The sequence below is a fragment of the Amphiura filiformis genome, chromosome 12 (assembly GCF_039555335.1).
Source record: "Amphiura filiformis chromosome 12, Afil_fr2py, whole genome shotgun sequence".
Lineage (NCBI taxonomy): Eukaryota > Metazoa > Echinodermata > Ophiuroidea > Amphilepidida > Amphiuridae > Amphiura > Amphiura filiformis.
This window is the reverse complement of record NC_092639.1, coordinates 67722543-67738746: the sequence shown is the minus strand read 5'-3', so window position 1 is coordinate 67738746 and position 16204 is coordinate 67722543. Positions and strand designations below refer to the sequence as shown.

The 16204-nt window shown below is 37.5% G+C and overlaps 1 protein-coding gene across 1 annotated transcript in view; it reads right to left on the bottom strand.

Moving 5' to 3' along the window:
- Window positions 1-1496: 1496 nt before the first annotated feature.
- The window catches only part of LOC140166604 (uncharacterized), a 32840-nt gene continuing 18132 nt past the window's right edge, over window positions 1497-16204 (bottom strand). Inside the window, exons 10-12 of the mRNA XM_072190105.1 lie at window positions 11574-11695; window positions 8421-8525; window positions 1497-2824 (exon numbers count right to left, since the gene is read on the bottom strand). Coding sequence (XP_072046206.1) covers window positions 2752-2824; window positions 8421-8525; window positions 11574-11695 — 300 coding nt within the window. The 3' untranslated portion in view covers window positions 1497-2751. The remainder of the gene's footprint in view (window positions 2825-8420; window positions 8526-11573; window positions 11696-16204) is intronic.

Here is a 16204-nt window from a genome sequence, read left to right as displayed (position 1 = left end):
TATAACAGGGAAAACAAACTTCATGGAATGACCCAGGTGGGTGATGAGGGCAAGTTATTTAAAACAATAATAAATAAATTAGAATGTTTATTAGTACTGACAGGTGCATTTCTGACCTAGTACATACATGTTAAATAAAATGAATTGAGTTTATAAGAAAGAAAATACTGTAGAGTGTAATAATAATGTCCCCACAAAAACAAGATTAGTAAACAAAGGCTGATCCATTGAAAGTCAACACTCCCCCTGTGGACAATTTTGGAAATATCTTCCACACCAGAAGTATGAATTTCAAATGGAATTAACACATTAACCATTTCTATTTGAAACTCACCCTCTCTCTGTGGGAGTTCAAGTTAGCTCTTTTCAGAGGGTGTATACATTTCAAATAGAGCTAGCTATAACGTGTTTATTTGAAATTCATACTCCCTGTAGAAGATATGTCGAAAATCTTCCACAGAAAGAGTGTGAATTTTAAATGGAATAGCCAAATGGGGACATGTTTAATGGAATGAATGTTAAGTACTGTTTATACATTTCTAGCAGGCTGCTTGTACATGTCAAATAAAGTGAATACAAAGCAATACCAGCATGTTTTATGATTCTTATTTCTCACAACATTTGATTGCTTACCCAGAGGGCAAGCTTTCATCCATAATATAATAACAGCATCTTGAATTTGCTTTATATAATTAAGAAAACAAAGTTGGGGTCATTGCACATGCTAATAAACAGGCAACAGCTCCAAGACATAGGCCTACAGGTTGGTCCATTGATGGACATGACGGCTCAGTACAAAACTGGCTAATCTTAACTAGGCACCTAATCTTAATTAGCTACCTAATCATGTGTCTTGATCCCATATCCACATGGTTTAATATTAAGCAGCATCCTAACATATATGTTTCGTTCATAATAAAAATTACCAATGATTCCCTGATGGCTCGGCATGCTTGAAACAAGCGATTGTGACTTTACTTCTTAAGAAGCAATCTCTCAACACTGAAACTGGCCCAGCCGGTTTGTGACTCAGTCTCTGGCCCAGCTGGTTTGTGACTCAGTCTCTGGCCCAGCCGGTTTGTGACTCAGTCTCTGGCCCAGCTGGTTTGTGACTCAAGTCTCTGGGCCAGCCGGCTTGCGACTCATTCTCTGGCCCAGCCGGTTTGTGACTCAAGTCTCTGGGCCAGCCGGCTTGTGACTCATTCTCTGGCCCAGCCGGTTTGTGACTCAGTCTCTGGGCCAGCCGGCTTGTGACTCATAGTCTCTGGCCCAGCCGGCTTGCGACTCATAGTCTCTGGTCCAGCCGGCTTGCAACTCATAGTCTCTGGCCTAGCCCTTCACTAAATAAATGTCAGGCAACACTCGTGAAATAATGATCGCTGATTGGTAAATGAATTTCCAATGACTCTTTCTGGATATAAAAATGTTTTCAATTGGCATAAATTATTTGCACTTCATAACTTGGAAGTTACATTCCATTTTGATGTGCGCTCCATAAAATTGAGGATTAAAAATGCAACAATCAGAGACCTCGTACTCCAGGTATATTTAGTGATGGAGGAGCACAATCTGGCTATAATCAAGACTACAAAGCCATTTCTTGGGGTGAAGCTGAAAAATCAAAATAATAATAACTAGACAATACAAATTGAAAATAAGTTGGCTGGGACCAAGACTATGTTATAAATAGCATAAAAATCCATTTCTTAACGAAGTTTAAATTCAGCACACGTCAAAATAAATAATAACTTATACAATACAAATTGAAAATAAGCTGGCTGGGACTGATGCTATGTGTTATAAATGGCATAAAAATCCATTATTTTGTGAAGTTTAAAAACTTAGCACACGTCAAAATAAATAATAACTATACAATATAAATTGAAAATCAAGGTGATAAATAATTGCAATATTTAAAATATAATAAAAAGGCAAAATGATAAATATGTCTCACAAACCAAGGCTAAATAAAACATGTAATGAAACTTGTATAGCAACAATAATAGCAAAATGTAAAGCTTCCAATTCAGACACCAGTTGGTTATAGCCCACAAGATAATCAAGGATGTCTGATCAACAACCTAATATCACTTTCTCCATCAAAATAGGGATTTTAGGATCAGCAGAAAGCTAATATTTTTCACATTGACCTTGCAAAGTATTTCATCTGTTTTATTTAGATTTAAAGCCAAATTGTGTGTCAAGTGAATCAACCTACTTATTGCTCACACAGTATTCTATGAAGCTTTAAATGTACATATCAAAGGGGATAAAATACCCACATGATATTCCATATAGGTGGACAGTGAAGGTCATTCAACTATTAAGGGAATAGCATGTGTTGAAATCAGACCATCCTCATTTAAGTAAGAACTGTTTACAGACAAAACTGAATACTTCATGTTCAAATTAACAAAAAAAACAAGATGAGTTTCTGAATATTTCCACTCACCTGGTAGAGATGGCTTCAAAACCAAACCACCGGCTGACTGCCAGCACCCTGGCAGAACAGGTATGTGTTCCATTGTTGTGAACAATAGAAACCCACAACATATTTCTGATAAAGTGCTGGCAGTCAACCAGTAGCTGGGTTTTGAAACCATTCCTTACATAATAATAAAATAATGCTAAAATATGGTGGTCAAGCTCATCCTTTGTTCCTGTTCTTCTTTCCACTAAAGACAAAAACTCTCATGGTGCATATTTTATTGCCATTTCATCCATTGCATGCAGGCTGGTAAATGGTTTACATCATTCCATGTAAATGTCTTCAGTTGGGTTGGTAAAATCTAAGAACTCACTGTAAAATCGTCTGAAGGCAGCCCTGAAAATGAAAAAACAAAACGCCAAATAATATGAATGCATTGCATTACATAATAATATATTGTGAATACCACAGTTTTACAATTCCAACACACAATCTATAGACTACGATATTTTTCACCCTGATGGCTGTGATGGCACGCATCTATGCAGAGTCTTTAAGCGTGTGCGTGCGTACACCAGCGATTTGAGCATCTGCTAGCTACTTCAAGCTGCACCTAATGAAATGTGCATTGATCTCACTGCTGCATCAGGGTGAAAATGGTATAATACTATTACTAGTAATAGGCAGAGTAACGTTAACAAGATAAAGACATGATGTGGACACTACCACATTCCTTAAGAGTGTCCATGATTGGTTAATTACATGATATAATCATCCGAGTAACCAATCAAAATCAAGCTTTGGTAAAATCTAAAAGTTAACTAAATCTTCTGAAGGCAGCCTTGAAAAGCAACAAATGAATCAATATTGTAAATGTATTAAATATAACTGGTTGCTAAGACACAAATTAGTATTCACCCTTTGCTCATATCCGCAATCTTGCTACCAAAACGAGCTCCTCCCTGCACACGTATGCACAAAAAGTGCATTTGTGTTTCTCACGCTTTTCTAGCAACGTGCCAGAAGGTTTTTGCAAAGTGTATGTGGCAAATGAAGCATGCGTTTGACAAGCATATGCACATGCAACGCAAACTTTGCGGGTAGAATCTCGTTTTGATATGACCGTGCGATTGGCAAATAGGCAGTCATGACTAGGTGGGATCACCCAAGTACCATCTGTGAACTTGGGTAGTGTAGGGGTATAACATCTGGACGAGTAGTTGTGTGACCTGTGGGTTCAAACCCTGCTAAGTCCTTATTATATGTCAGTTTGCCCGAGTCCTCATAAAGTCATTCAAATCATAATTTCTTGGGCTTGCATCATTTATTTCTGATCCTCACATATATAATTTGTCTCATATTGCCTTACACCCTGCTAGAGTGAAGCATATCAGCCACTTCAGTCTTCATCATTCTGTATTAAATTAAATGACCTTTGTGAATACCATTGCCTTGCAATTTCATGTCTAGAAAACTTTAATGGCAGGGCATCAAAATTATCCTTTGCGCATATTCATGAGGCCCGATCAATCTATCACCTGTCTCATGCGCATTCTCATTTACACAAAAGATTTCAAGAATGTGAATTTAAAAATACATGGTACAAGCAAAGAGTGCCAGGTATAGCATTTTCCTCTCCCACACTTCTTGGAACTCTTGGCCCTCATTAAGAGATAATACTGAACTTTGCCAGTTGGTGTATTATTATTAGTTTACTGATTCCTATATTAACTTACCCCATAGCTTCAACTATTGGTTTAGCCGATTCCCCTGTGATTCCTATATTAACTTACCCCATAGCTTCAACTATTGGTTTAGCTGATTCCCCTGTGATTCCTTTATTAACTTACCCCATAGCTTCAACTATTGGTTTAGCCGATTCCCCTATGATTCCTATATTAACTTACCCCATAGCTTCAACTATTGGTTTAGCCGATTCCCCTGTGATTCCTTTATTTACTTACCCCATAGCTTCAACTATTGGTTTAGCCGATTCCCTTGTGGTTCCTTTTATTTACTTACCCCATAGCTTCAACTATTGGTTTAGCCGATTCCCCTGTGATTCCTTTATTAACTTACCCCATAGCTTCAACTATTGGTTTAGCCGATTCCCCTGTGATTCCTATATTAACTTACCCCATAGCTTCAACTATTGGTTTAGCCGATTCCCCTGTGATTCCTATATTAACTTACCCCATAGCTTCAACTATTGGTTTAGCCGATTCCCCTGTGATTCCTTTATTAACTTACCCCATAGCTTCAACTATTGGTTTAGCCGATTCCCCTGTGATTCCTATATTAACTTACCCCATAGCTTCAACTATTGGTTTAGCCGATTCCCCTGTGATTCCTATATTAACTTACCCCATAGCTTCAACTATTGGTTTAGCCGATTCCCCTGTGATTCCTTTATTTACTTACCCCATAGCTTCAACTATTGGTTTAGCCGATTCCCCTGTGATTCCTTTATTTACTTACCCCATAGCTTCAACTATTGGTTTAGCCGATTCCCCTATGATTCCTATATTAACTTACCCCATAGCTTCAACTATTGGTTTAGCCGATTCCCCTGTGATTCCTTTATTAACTTACCCCATAGCTTCAACTATTGGTTCAGCCGATTCCCCTGTGATTCCTTTATTAACTTACCCCATAGCTTCAACTATTGGTTTAGCCGATTCCCCTGTGATTCCTTTATTTACTTACCCCATAGCTTCAACTATTGGTTTAGCCGATTCCCCTGTGATTCCTTTATTAACTTACCCCATAGCTTCAACTATTGGTTTATCCGATTCCCCTGTGATTCCTTTATTAACTTACCCCATAGCTTCAACTATTGGTTTAGCCGATTCCCCTGTGATTCCTATATTAACTTACCCCATAGCTTCAACTATTGGTTTAGCCGATTCCCCTGTGATTCCTTTATTTACTTACCCCATAGCTTCAACTATTGGTTTAGCTGATTCCCTGTGATTCCTTTATTTACTTACCCCTATAGCTTCAACTATTATTGGTTTAGCTGATTCCCCTGTGATTCCTATATTAACTTACCCCATAGCTTCAACTATTGGTTTAGCTGATTCCCCTGTGATTCCTTTATTTACTTACCCCATAGCTTCAACTATTGGTTTAGCTGATTCCCCTGTGATTCCTTTTATTTACTTACCCCATAGCTTCAACTATTGGTTTAGCCGATTCCCCTGTGATTCCTTTATTAACTTACCCCATAGCTTCAACTATTGGTTTAGCCGATTCCCCTGTGATTCCTATATTAACTTACTCCATAGCTTCAACTATTGGTTTAGCTGATTCCCCTGTGATTCCTTTATTTACTTACCCCATAGCTTCAACTATTGGTTTAGCCGATTCCCCTGTGATTCCTTTATTAACTTACCCCATAGCTTCAACTATTGGTTTAGCCGATTCCCCTGTGATTCCTTTATTTACTTACCCCATAGCTTCAACTATTGGTTTAGCCGATTCCCCTGTGATTCCTATATTAACTTACCCCATAGCTTCAACTATTGGTTTAGCCGATTCCCCTGTGATTCCTTTATTAACTTACCCCATAGCTTCAACTATTGGTTTAGCCGATTCCCCTGTGATTCCTTTATTAACTTACCCCATAGCTTCAACTATTGGTTTAGCCGATTCCCCTGTGATTCCTTTATTAACTTACCCCATAGCTTCAACTATTGGTTTAGCCGATTCCCCTGTGATTCCTTTATTAACTTACCCCATAGCTTCAACTATTGGTTTAGCCGATTCCCTTCAACTATGTGATTCCTTTTTTATTAACTTACCCCATAGCTTCAACTATTGGTTTAGCTGATTCCCCTGTTCCTTTATTAACTTACTTTCAACTATTGGTTTACTTATTCCCTGTGATTCCTTTATTTACTTACCCCATAGCTTCAACTATTGGTTTAGCCGATTCCCCTGTGATTCCTTTATTAACTTACCCCATAGCTTCAACTATTGGTTTAGCCGATTCCCCTGTGATTCCTTTATTAACTTACCCCATAGCTTCAACTATTGGTTTAGCCGATTCCCCTGTGATTCCTTTATTTACTTACCCCATAGCTTCAACTATTGGTTTAGCCGATTCCCCTGTGATTCCTTTATTTACTTACCCCATAGCTTCAACTATTGGTTTAGCCGATTCCCCTGTGATTCCTTTATTAACTTACCCCATAGCTTCAACTATTGGTTTAGCCGATTCCCCAGTGATTCCTTTATTTACTTACCCCATAGCTTCAACTATTGGTTTAGCTGATTCCCCTGTGATTCCTTTATTTACTTACCCCATAGCTTCAACTATTGGTTTAGCCGATTCCCCTGTGATTCCTATATTAACTTACTCCATAGCTTCAACTATTGGTTTAGCTGATTCCCCTGTGATTCCTATATTAACTTACCCCATAGCTTCAACTATTGGTTTAGCCGATTCCCCTGTGATTCCTTTATTAACTTACCCCATAGCTTCAACTATTGGTTTAGCCGATTCCCCTGTGATTCCTTTATTTACTTACCCCATAGCTTCAACCATTGGTTTAGCCGTTTCCCCTGTGATTCCTTTATTTACTTACCCCATAGCTTCAACTATTGGTTTAGCCGATTCCCCTCTGATGCCTTTATTGACTTACCCCATAGCTTCAACTATTGGTTTAGCTGATTCCCTGTGATTCCTTTATTTACTTACCCCGTAGCTACCGCTATTGGTTTAGCCGCTTCCCCTGTGATTCCTTTATTAACTTACCCCATAGCTTCAACTATTGGTTTAGCCGATTCCCCTGTGATTCCTTTATTAACTTACCCCATAGCTTCAACTATTGGTTTAGCCGATTCCCCTGTGATTCCTATATTAACTTACCCCATAGCTTCAACTATTGGTTTAGCCGATTCCCCTGTGATTCCTTTATTTACTTACCCCATAGCTTCAACTATTGGTTTAGCCGATTCCCCTGTGATTCCTTTATTTACTTACCCCATAGCTTCAACTATTGGTTTAGCCGATTCCCCTGTGATTCCTTTATTTACTTACCCCATAGCTTCAACTATTGGTTTAGCTGATTCCCTGTGATTCCTTTATTTACTTACCCCATAGCTTCAACTATTGGTTTAGCCGATTCCCCTGTGATTCCTTTATTAACTTACCCCATAGCTTCAACTATTGGTTTAGCCGATTCCCCTGTGATTCCTATATCAACTTACCCCATAGCTTCAACTATTGGTTTAGCCGATTCCCCTGTGATTCCTTTATTAACTTACCCCATAGCTTCAACTATTGGTTTAGCCGATTCCCCTGTGATTCCTTTATTTACTTACCCCATAGCTTCAACCATTGGTTTAGCCGATTCCCCTGTGATTCCTTTATTTACTTACCCCATAGCTTCAACTATTGATTCCTTTATTTACTTACCCCATAGCTTCAACTATTGGTTTAGCCGATTCCCCTGTGATTCCTTTATTAACTTACCCCATAGCTTCAACTATTGGTTTAGCCGATTCCCCTGTGATTCCTTTATTTACTTACCCCATAGCTTCAACTATTGGTTTAGCCGATTCCCCTGTGATTCCTTTATTAACTTACCCCATAGCTTCAACTATTGGTTTAGCCGATTCCCCTGTGATTCCTTTATTAACTTACCCCATAGCTTCAACTATTGGTTTAGCCGATTCCCCTGTGATTCCTATATTAACTTACCCCATAGCTTCAACTATTGGTTTAGCCGATTCCCCTGTGATTCCTATATTAACTTACCCCATAGCTTCAACTATTGGTTTAGCCGATTCCCCTGTGATTCCTATATTAACTTACCCCATAGCTTCAACTATTGGTTTAGCCGATTCCCCTGTGATTCCTATATTAACTTACCCCATAGCTTCAACTATTGGTTTAGCCGATTCCCCTGTGATTCCTATATTAACTTACCCCATAGCTTCAACTATTGGTTTAGCCGATTCCCCTGTGATTCCTTTATTTACTTACCCCATAGCTTCAACCATTGGTTTAGCTGATTCCCCTGCTTCGGTTACAAAAACATGACAGGCAAAACGTCTGTCTGTAGGATGTTTGGTTATGAAGGCAAAATACCTGCAATAAGAGAAACCATCACAAAAAACAACATGAATAAGTTAATGGACTGTTCCACTTGAAATCCATACACCCCTATGGAAGACATGACCATAATCTTTCACACAAGGGGTGTAGATCTCAAATGGAATCATCTATTCAGGTAACTCCATTTGAAATTCACACTCCCATGGAAGATTAAGGACATGTCTTTATAGGGGGTGTATGGGGTTTTGACTGGAATCGCCCACTATTTCTGTCACACAACTTAGTGTATCACCTCTTTTTACTGCACTTTCAGCAACATGACCCATTTATAATGTGTATATAAAGTCAAAACTGCTTACGGTGGCAACCATCTCAATCTCCTTGAACACATTATTCCGATCACCAAGTTCAACTTTATTACAAAAATTCACATTTCATAGAACAAAAATCTCCAGGAGACTATGACTATGTTTTAGAACTGTGTCTGTCTTACAGAGCCCCTAACTGATTAATTATTCATCAGAGTAACCAATCAAAATAGTTCTTTTAGATCTTTATAATTTTAGGATTAAACCCTTTCTGACTATTCTTACCACATCTCTGATTGGCTCAATACATGACACAGCCCACCTTTGTAACCACTCAAAATAGTTCTTAAAGGTGAACCTCATTGAAAATAAAGTTATATATCAATGGAAAGCTTATGATGCCAGGAAGCAGAAAAGAATATTTTTTATTTGCCTAACGCACCAGGATAGACATAATCTCCATGCAAAGATTGGATATTGGTACCCCCCTAAATTACAAAACGAAATCGCTCAAATTGGGCGCTCTCGATGATGACGTCAGCACGGCGACACACAGTTACTTCCGGGTTTGATTGTAAACACAATGTCCATGCATTACTGTACGTGGCATGCATCGGGTCAATGCACGAACTCAGTCATTTCCAACTTACTTTACATGAAAAATATCTTCAATAAAATAAGAATAACATGAAGGAAACATCATGATCAAATCAAGAATGAAGTTCCTGAATAAAGTGTGTGGATCAAAAAATGGGAAAAGTGCTGGCCGGGGTGATTTGGGATAGGCCAAGACATCCACGATATGCATAGAATATTACAGTAAAGCACGAAGAGCGAAGATTCGCCGAAGAACCGGAATGAAAAAGAAAAAAAAAAAAATAACTGCTAGTGCTACCAGTTCAGATCGTCACACCAAGTTGAGATGAACTTATCACAATGAGAAAATGAAGGAATAGAATAAAGTACATGTAATGGAATTTAAATTATTTTTAACTTTACAACCGGTCATGTATGATAGGCGAACTCAGTAGATACATACGGGCGGGTGAACTCACTCAGTCGCCGAGTGTTCCGTATCCGCGACTGTAATGTACTGTACTTGCAGACAAAATGACCGATTTGATATTCACATTCTGATATTACCAACTTATTGCTACTTCATCAGCAAAATTTATTCCTGTAGATGTTCCAAATATATTAAGGGAACGATTGATCAAATCTGCTGAAACACGGCGCAACTTGAACTTGTGCTACTGGAGAGACGAAGCGAGTCGCTGTGTTTGCCCACCTTGATCATGCTGCCTGTAATTTCTTCAGCATAATAGCAGCAATTTACGATCGTGTTCGGTAATCCATAAAACATGAATGTTTCACTTTTTCAGTACACTGATGGTAGTATCATTAAAAGAATCGTGACACAAGTGACAATATTTTAATTTTATTCAGATTTCAGATTTCCATCAAATAACGTCTACTAGGCCTAAATTGTATTTATTTTATAATAAAGTATCTGTTTCTTTCAATCGTGATTGTGTGTGGAAAGAATGTACCGGAGAATGTATTACATTAATGCGCTATAATATGAAAACCTTTATGGGCTGGATTTGATGAAATCGGCGGTTTTTTAAATTAATTTTTTGATTACTACAAGACGATATTTTTAAAAATCAGATATTTTTAAATGAATCAAGAATAGGGAATGTCACAAACAAGTTATTTAATTTGTTATTCGATCATGTTTATTCAGTCCATGACATGAACGGTATACGGTAGGGAGCCGTCATTTGCGCATGGAATTGATCCCAGCACGAAATTCAAACTCAATTACCCAGTTATACCCAGCCAGTTATGACTGATTTTGTCAAAAATTTACGGAACATTTTCGTGTTGACAATAATTCTATTATTTCTAATATATATAGAAGGAATCAGCAACTTGAAGATTCTTCTCATTTCAAGCTTTATTGTGAAAATCAGACTTGCCGGGCAGCTTGCAAAGTACAGGAAGCAAGTCTTGTTTACATGTTTCCGAGTAGGATCACGTGATCATGAACCCTGAGCTTACGCCACGAGCATTCTCAAGGTCAAAGACGATTGATTTGGGTGCTTTTGGGCGCCTTAAAAAGACCAAAAATTCATTCATTTTTTAATTTTTCAGCTTTATTGGCCATCAAAAAAATCGGAAAAAATTATTTTTAATATCCTGATATCATAAGCTTTCCATTGATATATAACTTTATTTTCAATGAGGTTCACCTTTAATTAGAGGCTGATAATTCTGCCAGTAATACTCATCTGGTTAACCTCCTTTTAGTCATCTATAAACAAGTCATGGCAACAGTTATTGTGACAGCCACAACATTAAGCTGACAGTCAAGTACAATGTAATATGTTATGGTATTTTTATAATTAATATGCAAGACATAGCGAGGAGGTGCCTACAGTCAGTCTACTCTGAAGTACAAAGTACCGACGCGGACGCACATGTTGTGTCGACTTTGAACGCACACATACCTCAGCAGAGACACAGCACTGCGCACTGTTTAGGCGCTGTATATGCGAGCGTCGTCACTTTGTACTTCAGAGTGGACAAACTGTAGGGGGTATATAGGCATACTCCTCACATCTAATGTGAAAATGCAAAGATCTTGGCCTTAATGCATAGTGTCTTGTTTATCCTCGTTTTGCACTATGTGTAAATCTCACTTTGTATGCGTGACCGGGTAGGGGTGTACTCATCTACACATGGCACCTATAGATGATGATACACTCACCTGCTACTAGCTGGATGGAATCCACAAAATGAGACATTTTTAAGTGAAAAGTAATAATTATGTCCTTTATTATGTCGCCCACTGAGTAACTTCTCCACCTTTTTCATCATGGAATCCTTTTTCTGAAAAGAAACACATACAGCTTGTTACAGAGTGCTACTACCAATGATAAAGTTCAGACAACTGATTTTAGGTTACATATCCTTGTCTCTGGATACATGTAGATGACAACATAAATTATTAATCGCTTTTTACCATGCTTACAAGCATATAGGCCAAGTAATGGATACTTCACTCAATATACTGTAGAACTACTCAATTTTGTGGGTAATAAGCGATGTCGGAATTACTCACTTCCTGTTTAGGTCATAGGTCAGCTGTACCAAAAACTTGTCACACAAAATATTGTATTCACAAAAACAGTCCCCACAATGCAACACAATCTCATAACTCCATCAGTGTTTATTCATTTTGACCAACCACTACCATTTTCCCAAGGATTAAATATGGCAAATCCAGAACCTTTTGGCTTAAACTGCAACTGCTGAATATGCTGGTATTTATTTAAATTGCTCTTAAAAATGTTAAGGAATTTAAATAGCTTGCCTAAATTAAGCAGTTTTATCATATATCACCATGTGAGCGCAAGTGAGTCATATGTGCAATGACAGCCTGCTTCATAATTGTGACCCATTCTGACAAAACCAGGAACAAGTCACATTTTTGACATTTCATGATTTGAATAAAAATGTAAGCACAGAACAATAAGCTTCAAAATGATACCAACATTATATACATAGCATGAATACTCTTCAAGATATGGATAATTTTGTAAATGATACTTTGATATTTCTGCCGAATTGCTAATCTGTGTAATGCGCTAATTAGTTTCCTGCTTTACACAGGATTCAATAGGGATTATCATAATTCAACTGTCAAATATTGATTAAATAAACCTCTTTAAGTACTTTCAAGGATTTGAAAGTCCACTCTGCCCCAAGGTCAAATACCATGAAATTAAGAACTCCAAAATTTGATTTGTTTTTAATGGGATTGTCATCTTTAAAGGCCTATAACTCAAATACATGCCTGGCGACTTGTTCTGGGTTTTGTTGGAGCTGGTCACAATTATTAGATTTTGAAATTGCACTTGCACAGGAATCCACAAACTCATTAGGGCATTGAGTTTTAGATTACTCATCAGGTGATTAAAGTTGCTCCTGGAAGCATCTCAAGTCCCACTACTCTCAGATTTGATATGATCTCATTAGGGCATTGAGTTTTAGATTACTCATCAGGTGATTAAAGTTGCTCCTGGAAGCATCTCAAGTCCCACTACTCTCAGATTTGATATGATCTCATTAGGGCATTGAGTTTTAGATTACTCATCAGGTGATTAAAGTTGCTCCTGGAAGCATCTCAAGTCCCACTACTCTCAGATTTGATATGATCTCATTAGGGCATTGAGTTTTAGATTACTCATCAGGTGATTAAAGTTGCTCCTGGAAGCATCTCAAGTCCCACTACTCTCAGATTTGATATGATCTCATTAGGGCATTGAGTTTTAGATTACTCATCAGGTGATTAAAGTTGCTCCTGGAAGCATCTCAAGTCCCACTACTCTCAGATTTGATATGATCTCATTAGGGCATTGAGTTTTAGATTACTCATCAGGTGATTAAAGTTGCTCCTGGAAGCATCTCAAGTCCCACTACTCTCAGATTTGATATGATCTCATTAGGGCATTGAGTTTTAGATTACTCATCAGGTGATTAAAGTTGCTCCTGGAAGCATCTCAAGTCCCACTACTCTCAGATTTGATATGATCTCATTAGGGCATTGAGTTTTAGATTACTCATCAGGTGATTAAAGTTGCTCCTGGAAGCATCTCAAGTCCCACTACTCTCAGATTTGATATGATCTCATTAGGGCATTGAGTTTTAGATTACTCATCAGGTGATTAAAGTTGCTCCTGGAAGCATCTCAAGTCCCACTACTCTCAGATTTGATATGATCTCATTAGGGCATTGAGTTTTAGATTACTCATCAGGTGATTAAAGTTGCTCCTGGAAGCATCTCAAGTCCCACTACTCTCAGATTTGATATGATCTCATTAGGGCATTGAGTTTTAGATTACTCATCAGGTGATTAAAGTTGCTCCTGGAAGCATCTCAAGTCCCACTACTCTCAGATTTGATATGATCTCATTAGGGCATTGAGTTTTAGATTACTCATCAGGTGATTAAAGTTGCTCCTGGAAGCATCTCAAGTCCCACTACTCTCAGATTTGATATGATCTCATTAGGGCATTGAGTTTTAGATTACTCATCAGGTGATTAAAGTTGCTCCTGGAAGCATCTCAAGTCCCACTACCCTCAGATTTGACACCAAACAGTGCAATTCATTTTAAATGAAATTGCACACATTACTTTCTCACATAGTGATAGGGTTAGGTTTGTGAGTTAACATTATGTAACTTGTATCATACTAGCAGGCACAATGATTGAGAGAGATTAACATCACAGGGTGATCCAATTGTAGGCCTACCAATTTGTACAAATGCGAGAGCAACCATTATCACGCAGATCAGTCATGGTTAGCAATTGTGATCACTGGAATTCAAGTCACAAGGTACGTGTATGTAACTGCTGCATATCAATGGTTTAATACCATATTATACCTAATAAGCAGCACATGTGCTTAAGTCAGTTAAAATTACAAAATGAAAGTTGAATTGAAAAGGGGCACGAATTAGGGAAAGGGCACCTATTAGATCAATATGGTAATCGATAGCATGAAGGCAACAAACCTGTGATTATAAATAGCTCACTATCAAAGATATGATATATGACCATTACATTTTGGTAAATGGGCAATCCAAGCACATCATTCTGCAATGTGAAGTTTGCATATGAATTTATTTTTGATGCAGCAGCCAAACATGTAGATGAATAGCATAATGGAAACTATTTTTGGTAAGTCAACTTTTCCAAACCACCCTCATTTTCAGTAATTTCCATATGCAAACTTCGCATTACAGAATGATGCTTGGAATTGCCCAAATGCAGAATCAATTCAATTATTCAAAATGGTATGCAGAAAATGAATACAAACTATGTATATAATGAAAAAATGTAAAACCACAACAAGTTATTATGATAGATAAAATACTCTCCCTCACATAAGAAAAGTAATCTATATTACATTCTTATTCAATGGGTGCGTCTTGTAAAGAATTCACGTAATTTGATTGGTTTTCTGGTGTATAATATCTCACAATAGTTGATAGTGATATTAGTCAGGCGCGTGTCGCCATCGCAGAACGGCGGCACACTTGTTGCTCCTCAATGATCGTGTGATAATGCGTTCGCGTAATACATGTGCGAGAATTAAAACGAGATTCGGCGGCATAGATGTTCGTAATGGTTTCGTTCATTTAAAACAACAGGGATGTCCTCACAAAAGTAACTTTATTTTTTTCTGAAAAAAAGGCAGTTTTTCTCACAAAAATTACATTAAAACTGAATAAGAATGAGAATAAAAGATAGGATTTTGTCTTTTGCCTGTCCAATATCGTGTCATAATGGATGGGCTGGCCAATATTTTTATCATAGTGGATACCGGCGCTTTATTCTCTAATTAAGCAATAATGTCATTGTTTTTATTATGGGAACCAATTTGGCAATTTGTTAATACTGTATTATAACATTCAACACCTATTATCTCGGACTCATGTTTTGTTAAAATGTGAAGGGCTTTTTCATGCTGATTCCAAATATGAACAATGTAAATGAAAATGTAAAATTCTGAAATTTGAATTTATAAAGAAAAATTGAAACTTGTTGTCTGCAGTTGACACCCCGCCTGGAGAGGGTTAATGTTTTGTGCAATGGCCATAGGGTTCAATATAAAAAGAGTGCAACATAAATTAAAATAGTAAGAGGAAAAGCTTGACAGTACTCTGGTATAACTTACACGTCAACATGTTCAACTCAACAAGATAATAACTGCTGCATCCACCATCACAAATAGCTGCTTTGTGATGCTGCTAAAATCAATGGCTGCCTTGAGTGAAAAGTGATCATGAAGTGTGCTGAGTGAATGGAAAATATGGTGCAACCATGCAAAATAAATGGTTAAAGATAAAAAGCAAATGATATATAACAAAATTGAGCAAATGAAAAGCTGGCAACAAAAATAAAACCAAAACACCAATCAAGCAACCAGCCTCAGTGTTCAAAGGGGGCAATATCATGCATTATTATGTTTTGATGGATCCAAGTTGTGATAATATTGGATCCAAAACATAATAATGATAAAATTGGATGCTTTACACCCAATATTTATTGGTCTTGCTATGAGTTTTAAAATATTGGACTCGACTCACGCCTCGCCCAATATTTTAGAACTCATAGCTCGACCAAATAAATATGGGCTCAACCGATCCAATTTTATATCACACTGAATTTGTCCCGTGTTTGAGGGGAAAGAGCATCCATAGAGGGTTAATTAAACATAATTTTCATATTTTATGGTCCAAGTTTTGAGACATTTTTTCAAAATATCAAGAGCTATCTCAAGAACCACTGAGCCTATACTAGTCTACTTTGTACTCATTGTAATGCATTATT